Consider the following 15,712-nt stretch of genomic DNA (forward strand, 5'->3'; position numbering starts at 1 on the left):
ATGAATAATGAATCCCACTGTGTTTATATGAAAAGTCCAAGAAAGACAAATCTATAGAAACAAAAAGTAGATTCGTGGCTGTTGGGAGCCGGAAGTAGGACTAGGGAGTTACTGCAAACGGGCAGGAGAGATCTTGTCGGGGTGATGGAGACGTAAAATCGGATTCTGATGATTGCACAGCCCTGTAAATGTGCTAAAAACCATCGACTTGTACACTTAAAATGAGTGTTTTCATGGTGTAGAAATTAAAGCTCAATAAAACTGTTCAAAAAAACCCCCCAAAAACCGAATCCCAGAACTTACAGCCCTTTTGCAGTAGAGCCGGAGCTGTCCTGTAGGAGTTCGCACAATTACAGACATCCTCTTTCTAGTACTAAAACAATGGAGTGTATTATTAGTTTCTAGTTTCCTCAGTACATGACACTAATACCCACACAAAAATTCAAAGTCCAAAGAATTCTAATCGAGTCCTCAGCTGCTCATTGCTGAAAAGGCCAGCATGTTTCTTGCCAGCCTCTTCTTTCTTCTTTACCTGCTTCCTTTAACTGAGATTCTAATTATAAACCTCCACCTTCTTCTCCTACTGTTCTTTTCTTCCATGGAAGTTTACTGACACAAATGTATGTAATAGATTCTATTATGATATGTTATATTAATATAATTACAGATATATTATGATATTTTATATTAATATGTACTATTATAACATAGTACATGACATATATAATGTAATATACCTTTCTTATGTTTTATATGTACAAATATTACTTATAATATAATACATAAATTTTATATAAATGTAATATATATAATATAATCATGAAAATTTGACGAGGAAAGGGGAAAGCAGCCCTGGGTCTGTGTATTATTCGGTCCTCACACCATCTTTATCAACTAGGCCGTCCTGCCCCCACTTTGCTGCACAGAGATGTTAAATTCCTCCTCACCATCTCATTCGCCCACGCTTCACCCTCCTGTCATCGTTCAATTATCAGCCCAAGTCCCACCTCCCCACAAAGGCTCCCAGGCCCCTCAGAGATAAACCTCCACCACCAGTGGTACTGCTGTCTCCATCAGATACTCTTCAATATTCTTTATCACCCTGCTAACGACTGGGAATTACCTTGTTTGTTTACTAAAGCAGGGGACCCCACAAACAGGTGGTCCACCCTAGTCCTAGAACAGTATTCTAGAAAAATATTTGTAGCTGCATAGACTGCAATTCTCCCCATGAAGACGAAAATACGTTTTGTTTGCTTTTTTTACATTCTTTAACTTTTCTTTCACCTCTGGAGGCACAGATTGGTTGACAATACCAAGGACTTTGGAACCAGATAGACCTGGATTTGAACCCTGATTCTGCCACTTATTTGCTTAGTGACTTTGGGAAGGTCATTTAAATGGAGCCCCAGCTGCCGGTCCTTCAAGTGCAGTGACCACCATTGGCCTAGGAGGACTGCTCTGTGTGTGTCCAGCAGACCAGCTGGGCTTTCAGTCATTAGTTCCTCCACATTTTCAAGCTCTTCCAACAGAAAGAATTTTATTTGTCTTCAGGAATAAGATTGATCAAGAAAAGGACGTTCAAGCTTGGAAGAGAAGTAAGAGGTTCATAGAAATGATTGCCGAAGGAGAGAAGGAAGATCTCCTTCAGGGAGAAGAAAACCCTAGTGAAATCCAAACAAGCCTCAGAGAAGAGTGTTCCAATTAAAATAACAGTAATAATAAACACTCATACCAAGTGCTCTATCAGTTTTTACTATGTGCCGGGCATTGTGATTTAATCTTCACAACAATCCTTTGAGGCGGACACCATTGCTAGCCCCATTTTATAGATCAAGAAACTGTGGCACAGAGAGGTTAGGTGGCCAGGAAGGTCATGAGCTAGTAAGTAACAGAACCACAACTACGACCACAAGTGATCCTTTTCCCTCCTCTGTCCCCCAAGCTTTTTTCACCCTCTCACCCTCCTCTCCACATGCACCCATGCTTGTCATCTCCCTTCTCCCCTTCTTCCTTCTCTGGTCCGCTGGCCTCTGTCAATATAGCCACCAAGGAGCAAAATGAGCCGCTGAGATGGCAACTCTGCCAGGTCACCAAGCAGGGAGTCCAGTAAGAAAAGATGTTTCCCACCCCCCAGGAGCCCCATGGCCATGCCTGCCGAAAACACAGTCTTCATCTGTCCCCACCTCACTGCCAACAGTCTAAGCTAGAGCTCCCACCCTCCAGGGATGGTCCCGGTGACCAATCTTACAGTGGAACGCTTCATCTAGAAGGGACTTTCCAACAGGGATAAAGGATTAGCAATTGTTTTAAATACTTAGAAAGCTGTTAGAACACTACTCAAAGCAAATGAATCATTTAAGTGTTACCTAACTAGGAGAGCAGGTGTTAATGACAGGAAATGACTGCTCTAGTGGTAGCAGTAGTCAAATATTAAGAAAGGAGAAAATTAGAATGAATACTGAGATGTATCTTCTTGTAACAAAGTTCTTAGAAAAATCTTTCCTAGGACTTCCTTGGCTGTCCAGTGGTTAGGACTCCATGCTTCCACTGCAGCGGGCACAGGTTCAATCCCTGGTTGGGGAGATAAGATCCTGCATGCCACCTGGCATGGCCAAAAAAAAAAAAAAAAAAAAAATCTCCTAGAGAGGGGGTAACAAAAACTTTTCTGAGGTTTAAAGGGTTTTTTTTTTTTTTAATGTCATTGGGAAACAAGGCTTAAAAATACAATTAAAAAAATCATCTGACTTAAGGAAGAACGAATGATTTACTTATTAATTTCCTTTTCTAATTTTTCAAATTTCACATTAGAAATAGTGAAATGGTCCAAGAGATATGACTTCATGAGTCTGGAGGAAAATCCAATGGAAATAAAACCATCACCAATATCCTGACAACATGCTTTGGGGAATCAGGCCACAGATGCTGGGGTGTAAGAGGAAAGAAGGATGCACATCGTTTGGGAAAAAATTAATCAAATCACTGTCTATTTTTAAAGAAACAGTTTTTGGTTTATTTGTGAAAATAATGTTCAATATCCATTTGTTAAAAAAGAGACAATAGGCCCAAAATGGAGTCGTGTGCTCAGCCCACAACCCCAAACTGAGACTCAATACCTGACCTAACTGCAATTTCAGACTCTCCCAGGAATCTAATCTTAACCAGTCAGTGTGGAATCACCTGGTCAGCACTAGTGAGGTAACCTGAGTGACAGACCTCAGGGTGAGGAAGATGACCTTGTCCCAAACAATCTACTTTATGCTCGTATTCTCTGTCCCGCCCCATCTGCCTAAAAAGTCTTCCACGTTGTACAACTCCTGAGAGGTACTTTATCTGCTCGATGGGATGCTGCCCAACTCATGAATCACTGAATAAAGCCAGTAAGATCTTTAAAATCTACTCAGTTGAATTTTGCTTTTTAAGGCAAAAATCTATTCACCAAATATTTATTGAGTATTTGCTGGATACCAGCCCCTGCAGGAGGTGACTCCAGCCCTCCTGGAACTTACAGTCTAGTTAGCGACACAGTTGTTAAGTTGTAACCCAGATTTGAAATCGCAGCTCTGACTATGACAAGTGCTAGAAAGGAGAGGTCAAGAACCTGCACCAACTACAAAAGGGAATTTTTACTAGAGAAGAGAAGACTGAGCTGAGATGAAAGGGCGCGCAGAAGCTAACTAGAATTTCAGGATTCTGTATTAAGGTTTTGATTTACATTGCCAAATCTCAGTTGAATAGTCACAGAAAGAGCCCTGGGAAATACACAAATAGAATGAAAAGGCAGCTTACCTAGAAAACTCCAGGACAATAAGAATTTCAAATGTGAATTCTTCTCCCATCTACAAGAAGATAAGACAACATAGTCTTACCTGAGGAAAAAAGTATTCATCTCACAAAATAACTCATTCTCCCAATCACAAACAAGTTTTACCCTCCAAATACATATCTTTTTCAAAATATAAATCTTCCTGCAAGTCCGATGAGATAATGGTGCCCTCCTCTGGTAAGAATATTGTTTGCAACCTAGGCAATATTAGCAAAAGTGCTTCTGACAGTGACAATTTAAGACTGAAACACCTCTTCTCTCTTCCATCTAAAATCCGAGCGATTAGAAACATTGTATGAACACTCTCATGTTGTAAGGTTACAAGCAGTAAGGGAGAAAATCAGCAGAGAGAAATGAGAACAAATAAATCTTTTAATAAAATTGCACGGATCAAATGAAATCCTTAATGCTTAGATAATTTGAAGAGGTAAACATGAAAAGAGGTAGCATGCTAAAAAATGTACCAATGAAATATGCATTCTTTTCTAAATTTTTCCAGTTACGGCCTCTTGGATTCCTGTAACCATGATCAATTTATCTCTGCATCTACCAGCTCTCAGCTTCACCACTGCAGAAGTTCAAATGTGATGTATGATATTTATATACATATCTATGTGATATAAAGATGAATTAATCAGTCCATTCTAGCAAGGACTCAACGTCCAGTGAGCATCTCTAACCATTGAATTACTACTAGGAAAAAAAACAGTGCGTTGGGGCTTCCCTGGTGGCGCAGTGGTTGAGAGTCCGCCTGCCGATGCAGGGGACACGGGTTCGTGCCCCGGTCCGGGAAGATCCCACATGCTGCGGAGCGGCTGGGCCCGTGAGCCATGGCCGCTGGGCCTGCGCGTCCGGAGCTTGTGCTCTGCAACAGGAGAGGCCACAACAGTGAGAGTCCCGCATACCGCAAAAAAAAAAAAAAAAGTATTTAGAGAGCAAAGATGGTGTTCTTTCTCTTTAAACCCTCAAATTATGTGAGTTTTTAGAAAACAAGAAGTTCAGTCTATAAGAATTCTATATGTAATATTTATTTCTTTCAGAAGCCATACTCTTCTCTTTGTTGTACACTGGAGGTGAAATTCTATGGTAATACACAAAGTGAACTTCAAGTCATCAAACCTAAGAAATTCAGAAGTCCAAGTTCATTTTCCTACCACAAGAAATCTCATTAAAAGTATCTAGAAAACACTAAGTAGATAGACACTGATATACTGATATATATATATATATGTATATGTATATCTCAGATGAAAAAGAAAACCAAACCCAAAGCCATTTTAATCATGATCACAAGTATAATACTCGTTTTAAAGACAAATGGAAATTCTGTAGGTGATCATTTCTGTCCAACAAATACTGCAAAGCAATGTGGAGTTAAACAGTTTTAAGATCTTTGTATTATTCAGAAAGAATAGACCGATACCAACTAACTATTTGTTAAATAAAGTCACCAGAAATTATAATAAAAGGCAGAAGCTTTCACATAAGCTTTCAAAAACTTTTATTTGTTTTTATTTTTAGAAACAACTGATTTTGTATCATGCAACTTTGCTGGAGTTATTATTGCTTACAGGTTTTTGGTGGAGTCTTTAGGGTTTTCTATACATATCATGTCATCTGCCAAAAAAGACAGCTTTGATTCTTCCTTTCTGATTTGGATGCCTTATATTTATTTTTCTTGCCTAATTACTGTGGCTAGGACTTTCAATACTAAGCTGAATAAAAGTAGTGAGAGTAGGCATCCTTGTTTTATTTCTGATTTTAGAGGAATAACTTTCAATTTTTCATTGAGTATAATTTCAACTGTGAGCTTGTCATATACACCCTTTATTATGTTGAAATATGTTCCCTCTGTAGCCACTTTGTTGACATTTTTATCATACATGGATGTTGAATTTTGTCAAATGCTTTTTCTGCATCTGTTGAGATGATTACATGATTCTTATCCATCATTTTTTAAAAATTGTATTTATTTAATTTATTTATTTTTGGCTGCAATAGGTCTTTGTTGCTGCATGCAGGGTTTTCTCTAGTTGCAGCAAGTGGGGGCTATTCTTCATTGTGGTGTGCGGGCTTCTCATTGTGGTGGCTTCTCTAGTTGCAGAGCATGCACTCTAGGCACGTGGGCTTTAGTAGTTGTGGCATGTGGGCTCAGTAGTTGTGGCATGCAGGCTCTAGAGAGCAGGCTCAGTAGTTGTGGTGCATGGGCTTAGTTGCTCCGTGGCATGTGGGATCTTCCCGGACCAGGGCTCGAACCCGTGTCCCCTGCATTGGCAGGTGGATTCTTACCCACTGCGCCACCAGGGAAGCCCTTCCTCATTTTGTTCATGTGGTGGATCACACTGTTCGATTTGTGGATGTTGCACCAGCCTTGCACTCATAGAATAAATCATCATGATGTATGATCCTTTCAATGTATTGTTGAATTTGATTCGCCAATATTTGGTTGAGGATTTTGGCATCCAAATTTATCAGGGATATTGGCCTGTAATTTTCTTTTCTTGTGGTGTCCTTGTCTCTGCTGGTAAATGGTGAAACCAGGATTCACATTCAGGAAGTTTAACTCCAAAATTCTGCCTTTCACCATAATTTATATGTGGCCTCCAATTAATTGAAAGAAGGAAAATCATAATCTAGTAAAAAAAAATATATTGAGAACAAAAAATAGATAGAAAAAACTTAACAATTACAAGTCTTTCTCCTTTTAGATACTATACAACTGTGAGAGTTGTTGTACCTTTTTTTTTTTTCAGCTTTACTGTAGTATAATTGACAAAAAATCGTGGCAGTTCTTAAAGGTGAATTTTAACTTGTAAAGATGCCAGTGTCATTTAAAAGGTAACCAACATCTGTCTGTTGGTAACCTGGCATCATTCCTGCCTCTTGCTATTGAATGGCAGGGTCTAGAGGCCCGAGGCTACCTTTCTCCCAATCTCTTGTCAGCAGGTTCGTTTCTACCATTGAGAGGAATTTTCAGTAAAGAGCTAGAAGTTCTACTGCTTCCCTTCTGGCAGCTGTGGGCAGATGCATGGGTTTGGCAGGTATGGAATTTTGCAGCACTTTCTGGATGCTTCCCTGTGGGTCACCTGCCTTAGGGAGGCATAATCATGGCCACCTCCCAGGCTCCAGGGTCCCTGTGGCTCCCTCAGAGATAAGTGAAACCCTGGGAGCTCCCCACAGCTTTTCCTACCTATCCCTCCAGCTCTTCCACTCTTTCGTAAGCACATAATAACCTGTATTTGGTCTGTTCTACTTGCAACCCATGATGCAATATTATTAATATCTGAACAAACTGTACTCCTGAAGCTCCACGTGTGTGTCATACTATCTATAGCCCATGGCGACATTTAGCATTTGAACTCCGCACATGCTCTCCCTGAATCCACCTTCTGTGAAGCTCCCATCACCCTGCTCAGCCCTGGAGAGGCCCTCATCTGCCCAAGCTCTTCATTAAGATTGGATGCTCTGGCCATGGCGTACACATTATTTCCCTTAAAATGCATATCTTCATCCTGCAGGAAACAAACAAAATCGCCAAGCCACACAATCAGAACTTGGCTCAAAAAATTTTCAGGAAATCTATACTGCCCCTGATCTTCCAATGTACGTGACATTTAGAAAAAATTCACAGTGGAGAGTCAAGAATACTTGGTTTTGGACCCGTATGTGCTAGTTTCTCACATAGGTTGGCAGTCAATTCAGGAGAAGCAAAGCCACGTGGAAACAAACATCGAGGTGATTAGGAAGACGTGGCTTTCAAATCCTGGCTCTGCCTCAGACACGCTGTGTGGCCTTGAGTGCGTCTCAGTTACTACATCTATCAAATGGGAGCAGTAACAGGGACCTCGCAGCACTACTCATAGAGCTACTGCAAAAATCAAATGAGAATACAAATATTTGAAAGGACTTTGTCTAATTTTGTGGTTGCTAAAATAATATCCTCTTCCAAATGATGGTAGTTCATTGACCTATTGGGAGAAACATGTTCAGGTGACATCCAGCAAGAATTTTATTTCAAAGAAAAATATTTTTAAAAACAACTAAAAGTTACAACCCCACATTCAAATTGGAATATTTGTTCAGTCACAACTTACGAAGTATTAACTTCAGTCAACACATGGTTGTCACCTAAGAAATCTTTTTCTTAATTTGAAGGAACTCTGGAATGGCTTTGTTTCTGTCATTCTTGCCAAGCTCTGTAAATCTATTGTAAGTCTAATGGAATGGAAGGTATAACAAATATAAATGTTTATGCACCCAACATAGGAGCACCTCAATACATAAGGCAAATACTAACAACCATGAAAGGGGAAATCGACAGCAACACAATAATAGTAGGGAACTTTAACACCCCACTTACACCAATGGACAGATCATCCAAACAGAAAATAAATAAGGAAACACAAGCTTTAAATGACACATTAGACCAGATAGATTTAATTGATATTTATAGAACATTCCACCCAAAAGTGGCAAAATACACTTTCTTCTCAAGTGCACATAGAACATTCTCCACGATAGATCACATCTTGGGTCACAAATCAAGCCTTGGAAAATTTAAGAAAATTGAAATCGTATCAAGCATCTTTTCTGACCACAGTGCTGTGAGACTGGAAATCAATTACAGGAAAAAAACTGTAAAAACCACAAATACATGGAGGCTAAACAGTGCGCTACTAAATAACCAAGAGATCACTGAATAAATCAAAGAAGATATAAAAAAATACATAGAAACAAATGACAACAAAAACACGACGACCCAAAACCTATGGGATGCAGCAAAAGCAGTTCTAAGAGGGAAGTTTATAGCAATTCAATCTCACCCTGAGAAACAAGAAAAATAGCAAATAAACAATCTAACCCTACACTTAAAACAACTAGAGAAAGAAGAAGAAAACCAAAAGTCAGTAGAAGGAAAGAAATCATAAGGATCAAAGCAGAAATAAATGAAATAGAAACAAAGAAAACAATAGCAAAGATCAATAAAACTAAAAGCTGGTTCTTTGAGAAGATAAACAAAATTGATAAACCCTTAGCCAGACTCATCAAGAAAAAAAGGGAGAGGACACAAATCAATAAAATTAGAAATGAAAAAGGAGAAATCACAACTGACACTGCAGAAATACAAAGGATTATAAGAGACTACTACAAACACTTATATGTCAGTAAAATGGACAACCACGAAGAAATGGACAAATTCTTGGAAAGGTACAATTTTCCAAGACTGAACCAGGAAGAATTAGAAAATATAGACAGACCTTTCACAAGTAATGAAATTGAAACTGTAATTTAAAATCTTCCAACAAACAAAAGTCCAGGACCAGATGGCTTCACAGGCAAATTCTATCAAACACTTAGAGAAGAGCTAACACAATCCTTCTCAAACTCTTCCAAAAAATTGCAGAGGGAGGAACACTCCCAAATTCATTCTACAAAGCCACCATTACTGTGACACCAAAATCAGAAAAAGATGTCACAAAAAAAGAAAATTATAGACCAATATCACTGATGAACATAAATGCAAAAATCCTGAACAAAATACTAGCAAACAGAATCCAACAACACATTAAAAGGATCATATACCATGACCAACTGGGATATATCCCAGGGATGCAAGGATTCTTCAATATACGCAAATCAATCAGTAGGATACACTACATTAACAAATTAAGGAATAAAAACCATATGATTATATCAATAAATGCAGAAAAAGATTTTGACAAAATTCAACACCCATTTATGATAGAAACTCTCCAGAAAATGGGCATAGAGGGAATCTACCTCAACATAATAAAGGCCATATATGGCAACCCCACAGCAAGCATCATACTCAGTGGTGAAAACTGAGAGCATTTCCACTAAGATAAGGAAAAAAACAAGGATCTCCACTCTCACCACTCTTATTCAACATAGTTTTGGAAGTCCTAGCCACAGCAATCAGAGAAGAAAAAGAAATAAAAGGAATACAAACTGGAAAAGAAGAAGTAAAACTGCCACTCTTTGCAGATGACATGATACTATACATAGAAAATCCTAAGGATACCACCCGAAAACTACTAGAACTAATCAATGAATTTGGTAAGGTTGCAGGATACAAAATTAATGCACAGAAATATCTGGCATTTCTGTACACCACCAACGAAAAATCAGAAAGAGAAATTAAGGAAATACTCCCATTCACCATCTCAACAAAAAGAATAAAATACCTAGGAATAAACCTGCCTAAGGAGGCGAAAGGCTTGTACTCAGAAAACTATAAAACACTGATGAGAGAAATCAAAGATGACATAAACAGATGGAGAAATATACCATGTTCTTAGATTGGAAGAATCAATATGGTGAAAATGACTATACTACCCAAAGTAATCTACAGATTCAATGCAATCTCTATCAAACTATCAATGGCATTCTTCACAAAAGTAGAACAAAAAATTTTACAATTCGTATGGAAACACAAAAGACCCCAAATAGTCAAAGCAATCTTGAGAAAGAAAATTGGAGGAATCAGGCTCCCTGACTTCAAACTATACCACAAAGCTACAGACATCAAGACAGTATGGTACTGTCACAAAAACAGAAATATAGATCAGTGGTACAGGATAGAATGCCCAGAGATAAACCCATGCACATATGGTCACCTAATTTAGGATAAAGGAGGAAAGAGCACACAATGGAGAAAAGACAGCCTCTTCAATAAGTGGTGCTGGGAAAACTGGACAGCTACATGTAAAAGAATGAAATTAGAACACTACCTAACACCATACACAAAAATAAACTCCAGGTGGAATAAAGACCTAAATGTAAGACCAGACATTATAAAACTCTTAGAGGAAAACATAGGAAAATCACTCGTTGACGTTTATAAACCACAGCAAGATCTTTTTTGACCCATCTCCTAGAGTAATAGAAATAAACACAAAAATAAACAAATGGGACCTAATTAAACTTCAAAGCTTTTGCACAGCAAAGGAAACCATAAACAAGACAAAAAGACAACCCTCAGAATGGGAGAAGATATTTGCAAATGAAACAACAGACAAAGGATCCATCTCCAAAATATACAAACAGCTCATGGAGCTCAATATCCAAAAAACAAACAATCCAATTTAAAAATGGGCAGAAGACCTAAATAGACATTTCACAAAGGAAGACATACAGATGGCCAAGAGGCACATGAAAAGATGCTCAACATCACTAATTATTAGAGAAATGCAAGTCAAAACTACAATGAGGTATCACCTCACGCCGGTCAGAACGGCTATTATCCAAAAATCTAGAAACAATAAATACTGGAAAGGGTGTGGTGAAAAGGGAACCCTCCTGCACTGTTGGTGGGAATGTTAATTGATACAACCACTATGGAAAACAGTATGGAGGTTCCTTAAAAAACTAAAAATAGGGGCATCCCTGGTGGTGCAGTGGTTGAGAGTCCGCCTGCCGATGCAGGGGACACGGGTTCATGCCCCGGTCCGGGAAGATCCCACATGCTGCGGAGCAGATGGGCCCGTGAGCCATGGCCACTGAGCCTGCGCGTCCCGAGCCTGTGCTACGCAACGGGGGAGAGGCCAGAATAGTGAGAGGCCCGCGTACCGCAAAAAAAAAAAAACTAAAACTAAAATTAGAACTCCATATGACCCAGCAATCCCACTACTGGGAATATACCCTGAGAAAACCATAATTCAAAAAGAGGCAGGTACCACAGTGTTCACTGCAGCACTATTTACAATAGCCAGGACATGGAACCAACCTAAATGTCCACTGACAGATGAATGGATAAAGAAGATGTGGTACATATATACAATGGAATATTACTCAGCCATGAGAAGAAACGAAATTGAGTTATTTGTAGTGAGGTGGATGGACCTAGAGTCTGTCATACAGAGTGAAGACAGAAAGAGAAAAACAAATACCGTACGCTAACACATATATATAAGGCATCTTAAAAAAAAATGGTACTGATGAACCTAGTTGCAGGGCAGGAATAAAGATGTAGACATAGGAAATGGTCTTGAGGACACAGGGTGGGAGGGGGAAGCTGGGGCACAGTGAGAGTAGCATCGACATATATACACTACCGAATGTAAAATAGTCGGCTAGTGGGAAGCAGCAGCGTAGCACCGGGAGATCAGCTCGGTGCTTTGCGATGACCTAGAGGGGTGGGATAGGGAGGATAGGAGGGAGACTCAAGACGGAGGGGATATGGGGACATATGTATGCATATGGCTGATTCACTTTGTTGTACTATGGAAACTAACACAGTATTGTGAAACTATTATACTCCAATAAAGATCTATTAAAAAATTATTAAGAAAAAAAAGTATGTAGTTAGAGGGACTTCCCTGGTGGTCCAGTGGCTGAGACTCCATGCTCCCAATGCAGGGGGCCCGGGTTCGATCCCTGTTCAGGGAACTAGATCCCACATGCCGCAACTAAGAGTTCACATGCTGCAAGTAAAGACCCCTGCATGCTGCAATCAAAGATCCTGCACACTGCAAGTAAGATCCCACACGCAGCAACGAAGACCCTGCGTGCTGCAACTAAGACCCAACGTGGCCAAATAAATAAATATTGGAAAAAAAAAAAAAGAGTATGTACTTGGATATAAGACATCCTGTGTCCAGATTCCAGTTCAGCCACTGATTTTGCAGATTTGGACAAGTTTTCTTAATTTTTTCTGAACATCAATCTCATCTATATAATTAGGATAACACTTATTGCTAGGGGTTGTTACAAGGATTAAATAAGATTATATACGTACAGCACTTAGTCCAGTTTCTGATACATACGTGTTTATTAAATAATATTTATTATTATATCTCATGCTATTTCCACTCTCCAGAAAGTTTAACTAAGTTGCCTAAAGTAGAGGAGCCAGAATTGGCCCGCTGGGCTCCTGACTCAATCTTGACTTCATGCGTATGTTTAGACGTAATGATTTACAAACCCAGTATAACATAAATATATCACAGTGCTAAATGTATATAACCAAGGGTTTCTTTTCTTTTGGCTTGGTCCTCCTTATAACCCCAGTCAGATTGTGAAGCTTATCCAACCCTACTAGTGCGTGGTGAGCCAAGGTGAGCAATTAATTTTAACGTTAATATTCTGAGGCCAATATTGACATTTGATAGGCAGATACTGACCTCATGGCCTGGATATGGACATTGTCTTATTTATACTGCTATCCCTGACCACTCAAACAAACAAAAACACCTGAATGTACGGGATGGAGCCACACGACTCAGGGTCACCAAGTCAGTCTCTATACCATCAACCACAAAGCCAAGCATTCCAAGAAGGGAAAATAGTATCAAAGGGACAAAACTAGTATCAACGAATTCCTTGTTAGACAGATTCAGAGATCTATTAGTTCCCTGAATTAACCACGAGCATTAATTTCCTGCGGCTGCAGTAACAAATATCACAAGCTTGGTGGCCTAAGAGAAATGTATTCTCTCACAGTTCTGGAGGCCAAAATCCACAATCGGTTTTAGTGAACCAAAATCAAGGTATCAGGGGGTCTGTGCTCCCGCTGGAGGCTCTAAGGAAGAATCTGTTCCCTGCTTCTTCCAGCTTCTGATTACTGCCAGCATTCCTTGGCTTGCGGCCATATCTCCAGTCCATGCCTCCATCTTCACATGGCCTCCTTCTCTTTTTTCCTGTATCCAATCCCCTCTGCCTCTCTCTTATTTAAGGACACTTGTGATTGTATGTAGGGCACCCCCAGGTAATCCAGGAGAACCTCCCCATCTCGAGATCCTTAAGTCAATCACATCTGCAAAGACTTTTCCAAATAAGGTAACATTCAAGGTTCCAGGCATTAGGCTGTGGATATCCTGGGGTCGGGGGCCTGGGGCACTTTCAGCCTATCACAATGGGCTCACACTTCCTAAAGCATAACTGTACTCCCCGAAAGGTCTTGTTTCTAACATGTAGAATAGGCCCCTCTAATGCACAAATGTGCATTCTTTACCATGATTTAACAGGAAATGCCTGAAAACCCAACCGTGACCCCTAACAAGAGTCTAATATTTGCTCCCATCGTTCTTCATGCAACAATGCCAGCTGTCTGGTGAACTGCCCTCTGGCCAACTGTTTAAAATTCCCCTGAAGAGTCTTCTCACATACACCCCACTGATTACCTTCATTTCCTCTAGCACAGAAATCAGTGAAAGGAATACATTATAGGAATACATAGCCTTCAGAAGAAGTGTTTTTGAAATGAGTAGCTTCAAAGAACAGAACAAATCTCATAAACGACTAACCTCTGGAAGTACAGCCTCTATGAGATGCCCAACCAGCCTCCTAGGGGAGATTATACCTGCACCCCTTCAGTTTCACCAGCAGTTACAGCTACAATTTCCTTTAGATGAGCGATGACCCAGTGGGTCCTAGAAAGTTTGAGTCCTGTGAGCTTTGTAGTTGCCTTCTGTTGCCTATGTGTATTTTGAGTGTGGATATCATTTACACTGAAGTAATTCAGACAACCACACTGTGCCCTAAGACGAGGTGAAAAACACAGGAATCTCAATCCACTGCACTTTTAAGGTCCACGTAGGATTGATAGATCACAGATTCCATCCAAAGTGATTTATCTCCTAATCTAACAGAAGTACAAATAAAATAGAAGAAGAGCCTGCAGAATGCATCTAAAAACGTGCTCCTTAGTCACTAACTGTTGTGACTAAGAGCACAGAGCCTGGAGGCCAAACGCCTTGCTTCAAGGGGGAACTCTATTCAATATCCTGTGATAAACCAAAAGGGAAAAGAATATAAAGAAAAGAATGTACGTATATGTATAACTGAATCACTTTGCTGTACGGCAGAAATTAACACAACACTAAATCAACTGTACTTTTTTTTTTTTTTAAATCTTAAAAAAAAAAAAAATCTCTCAGCAAGCACTGCAGCTCCCTGGCCTGTGACCTTGGGCAACCTTGGGCGGTGGAGTCACTCTTACGGATGAAGAAAAAGGGCCTTGTGAGGTTACGGTATTAAACCAGGAATGTGACCCTTTTGGGTGCCAGGCGCTCGCCTAAGCACTCAGATTTTTAAAATAATTCTCGAATAGTCATTCAATAAATATTTGGACGAGATGAACTTTCACTCAAGTCCAACGTCGACACTGAAGGCTGCGATGAAATGTCATGTGAACGGTGTGAGCAAGGAAGCAAGGCCGTCCCCAGGGTCCCCAGCCCGGCTCCCACCACCAACGACCGCAGGGATCCGGCGCCCGAGCACCCAGCGCAGCGGCCGCCTGGGCGCGGGCGGCTTTCCCACGGGAGGTGACACAAGGACACAGCCTGCCGGCCGCTCGCTCTGCCCGCGCCTTTTTCCCGTCACCTTCTTCTTCAAGCGCACCGGCCACGCGGCCGACACTGCTCCCTCACGGCCCCCGCGAGGCAGGGTCACAAAGGAGGAAACCCAGGCCGGGAACGGCCGAGCTCGGCTTCTCCTCAGAGCCCGTGCGAAGCGGCTTCCCCCGTGCGTCCAGCACGCTCCTCCATGGGTCTGCGGCCGCTGCTCCGGCAGCCTCCCCGGGCGCCCCGGCTCTTCGGGACGGGCCGCGGCCAGCGAGCAGCAGCCCCGCCGGCCTCCCCTGCGCCGCGGGTCTGCCCGGCTCTGCGCCTGCGCAGTCGGTGCGCTGGGGGCCTCGGCGGCGCGTCTCCTGCCGGCGCATGGGGTCACCGGTTGGCTGCCGGGAGCTCCGGGGAGCGAGCCAGGGAGGCCCCACGACCAGGTCGCGGAACCATCACTCAGCACCCACCGCGGTTCCGTCCCTTCACCCAGGGTGGGCCACGCCCCCGGGAGAGAAGAGCCGTCGCGGTGCCCGCCTGCGGCTGGAGGAGGCCCAGCTAGGGCTCCACAAGTTGTTGGTGATGATAC

At 41.3% G+C, this 15,712-nt stretch overlaps 1 protein-coding gene across 1 annotated transcript in view; it reads right to left on the reverse strand.

The window, feature by feature from the left end:
- LOC115866783 (phospholipid-transporting ATPase IB-like) overlaps window positions 1–15,254 on the reverse strand; it is a 29,389-nt gene extending 14,135 nt beyond the window's left edge. Inside the window, exons 1-3 of the mRNA XM_060288155.1 lie at window positions 15,188–15,254; window positions 3,790–3,839; window positions 304–373 (exon numbers count right to left, since the gene is read on the reverse strand). Of these exons, the coding sequence (XP_060144138.1) occupies window positions 304–373; window positions 3,790–3,839 (120 nt within the window). The 5' untranslated portion in view covers window positions 15,188–15,254. The remainder of the gene's footprint in view (window positions 1–303; window positions 374–3,789; window positions 3,840–15,187) is intronic.
- Window positions 15,255–15,712: the final 458 nt, after the last annotated feature.

Source organism: Globicephala melas, chromosome 18, assembly GCF_963455315.2.
Source record: "Globicephala melas chromosome 18, mGloMel1.2, whole genome shotgun sequence".
Lineage (NCBI taxonomy): Eukaryota > Metazoa > Chordata > Mammalia > Artiodactyla > Delphinidae > Globicephala > Globicephala melas.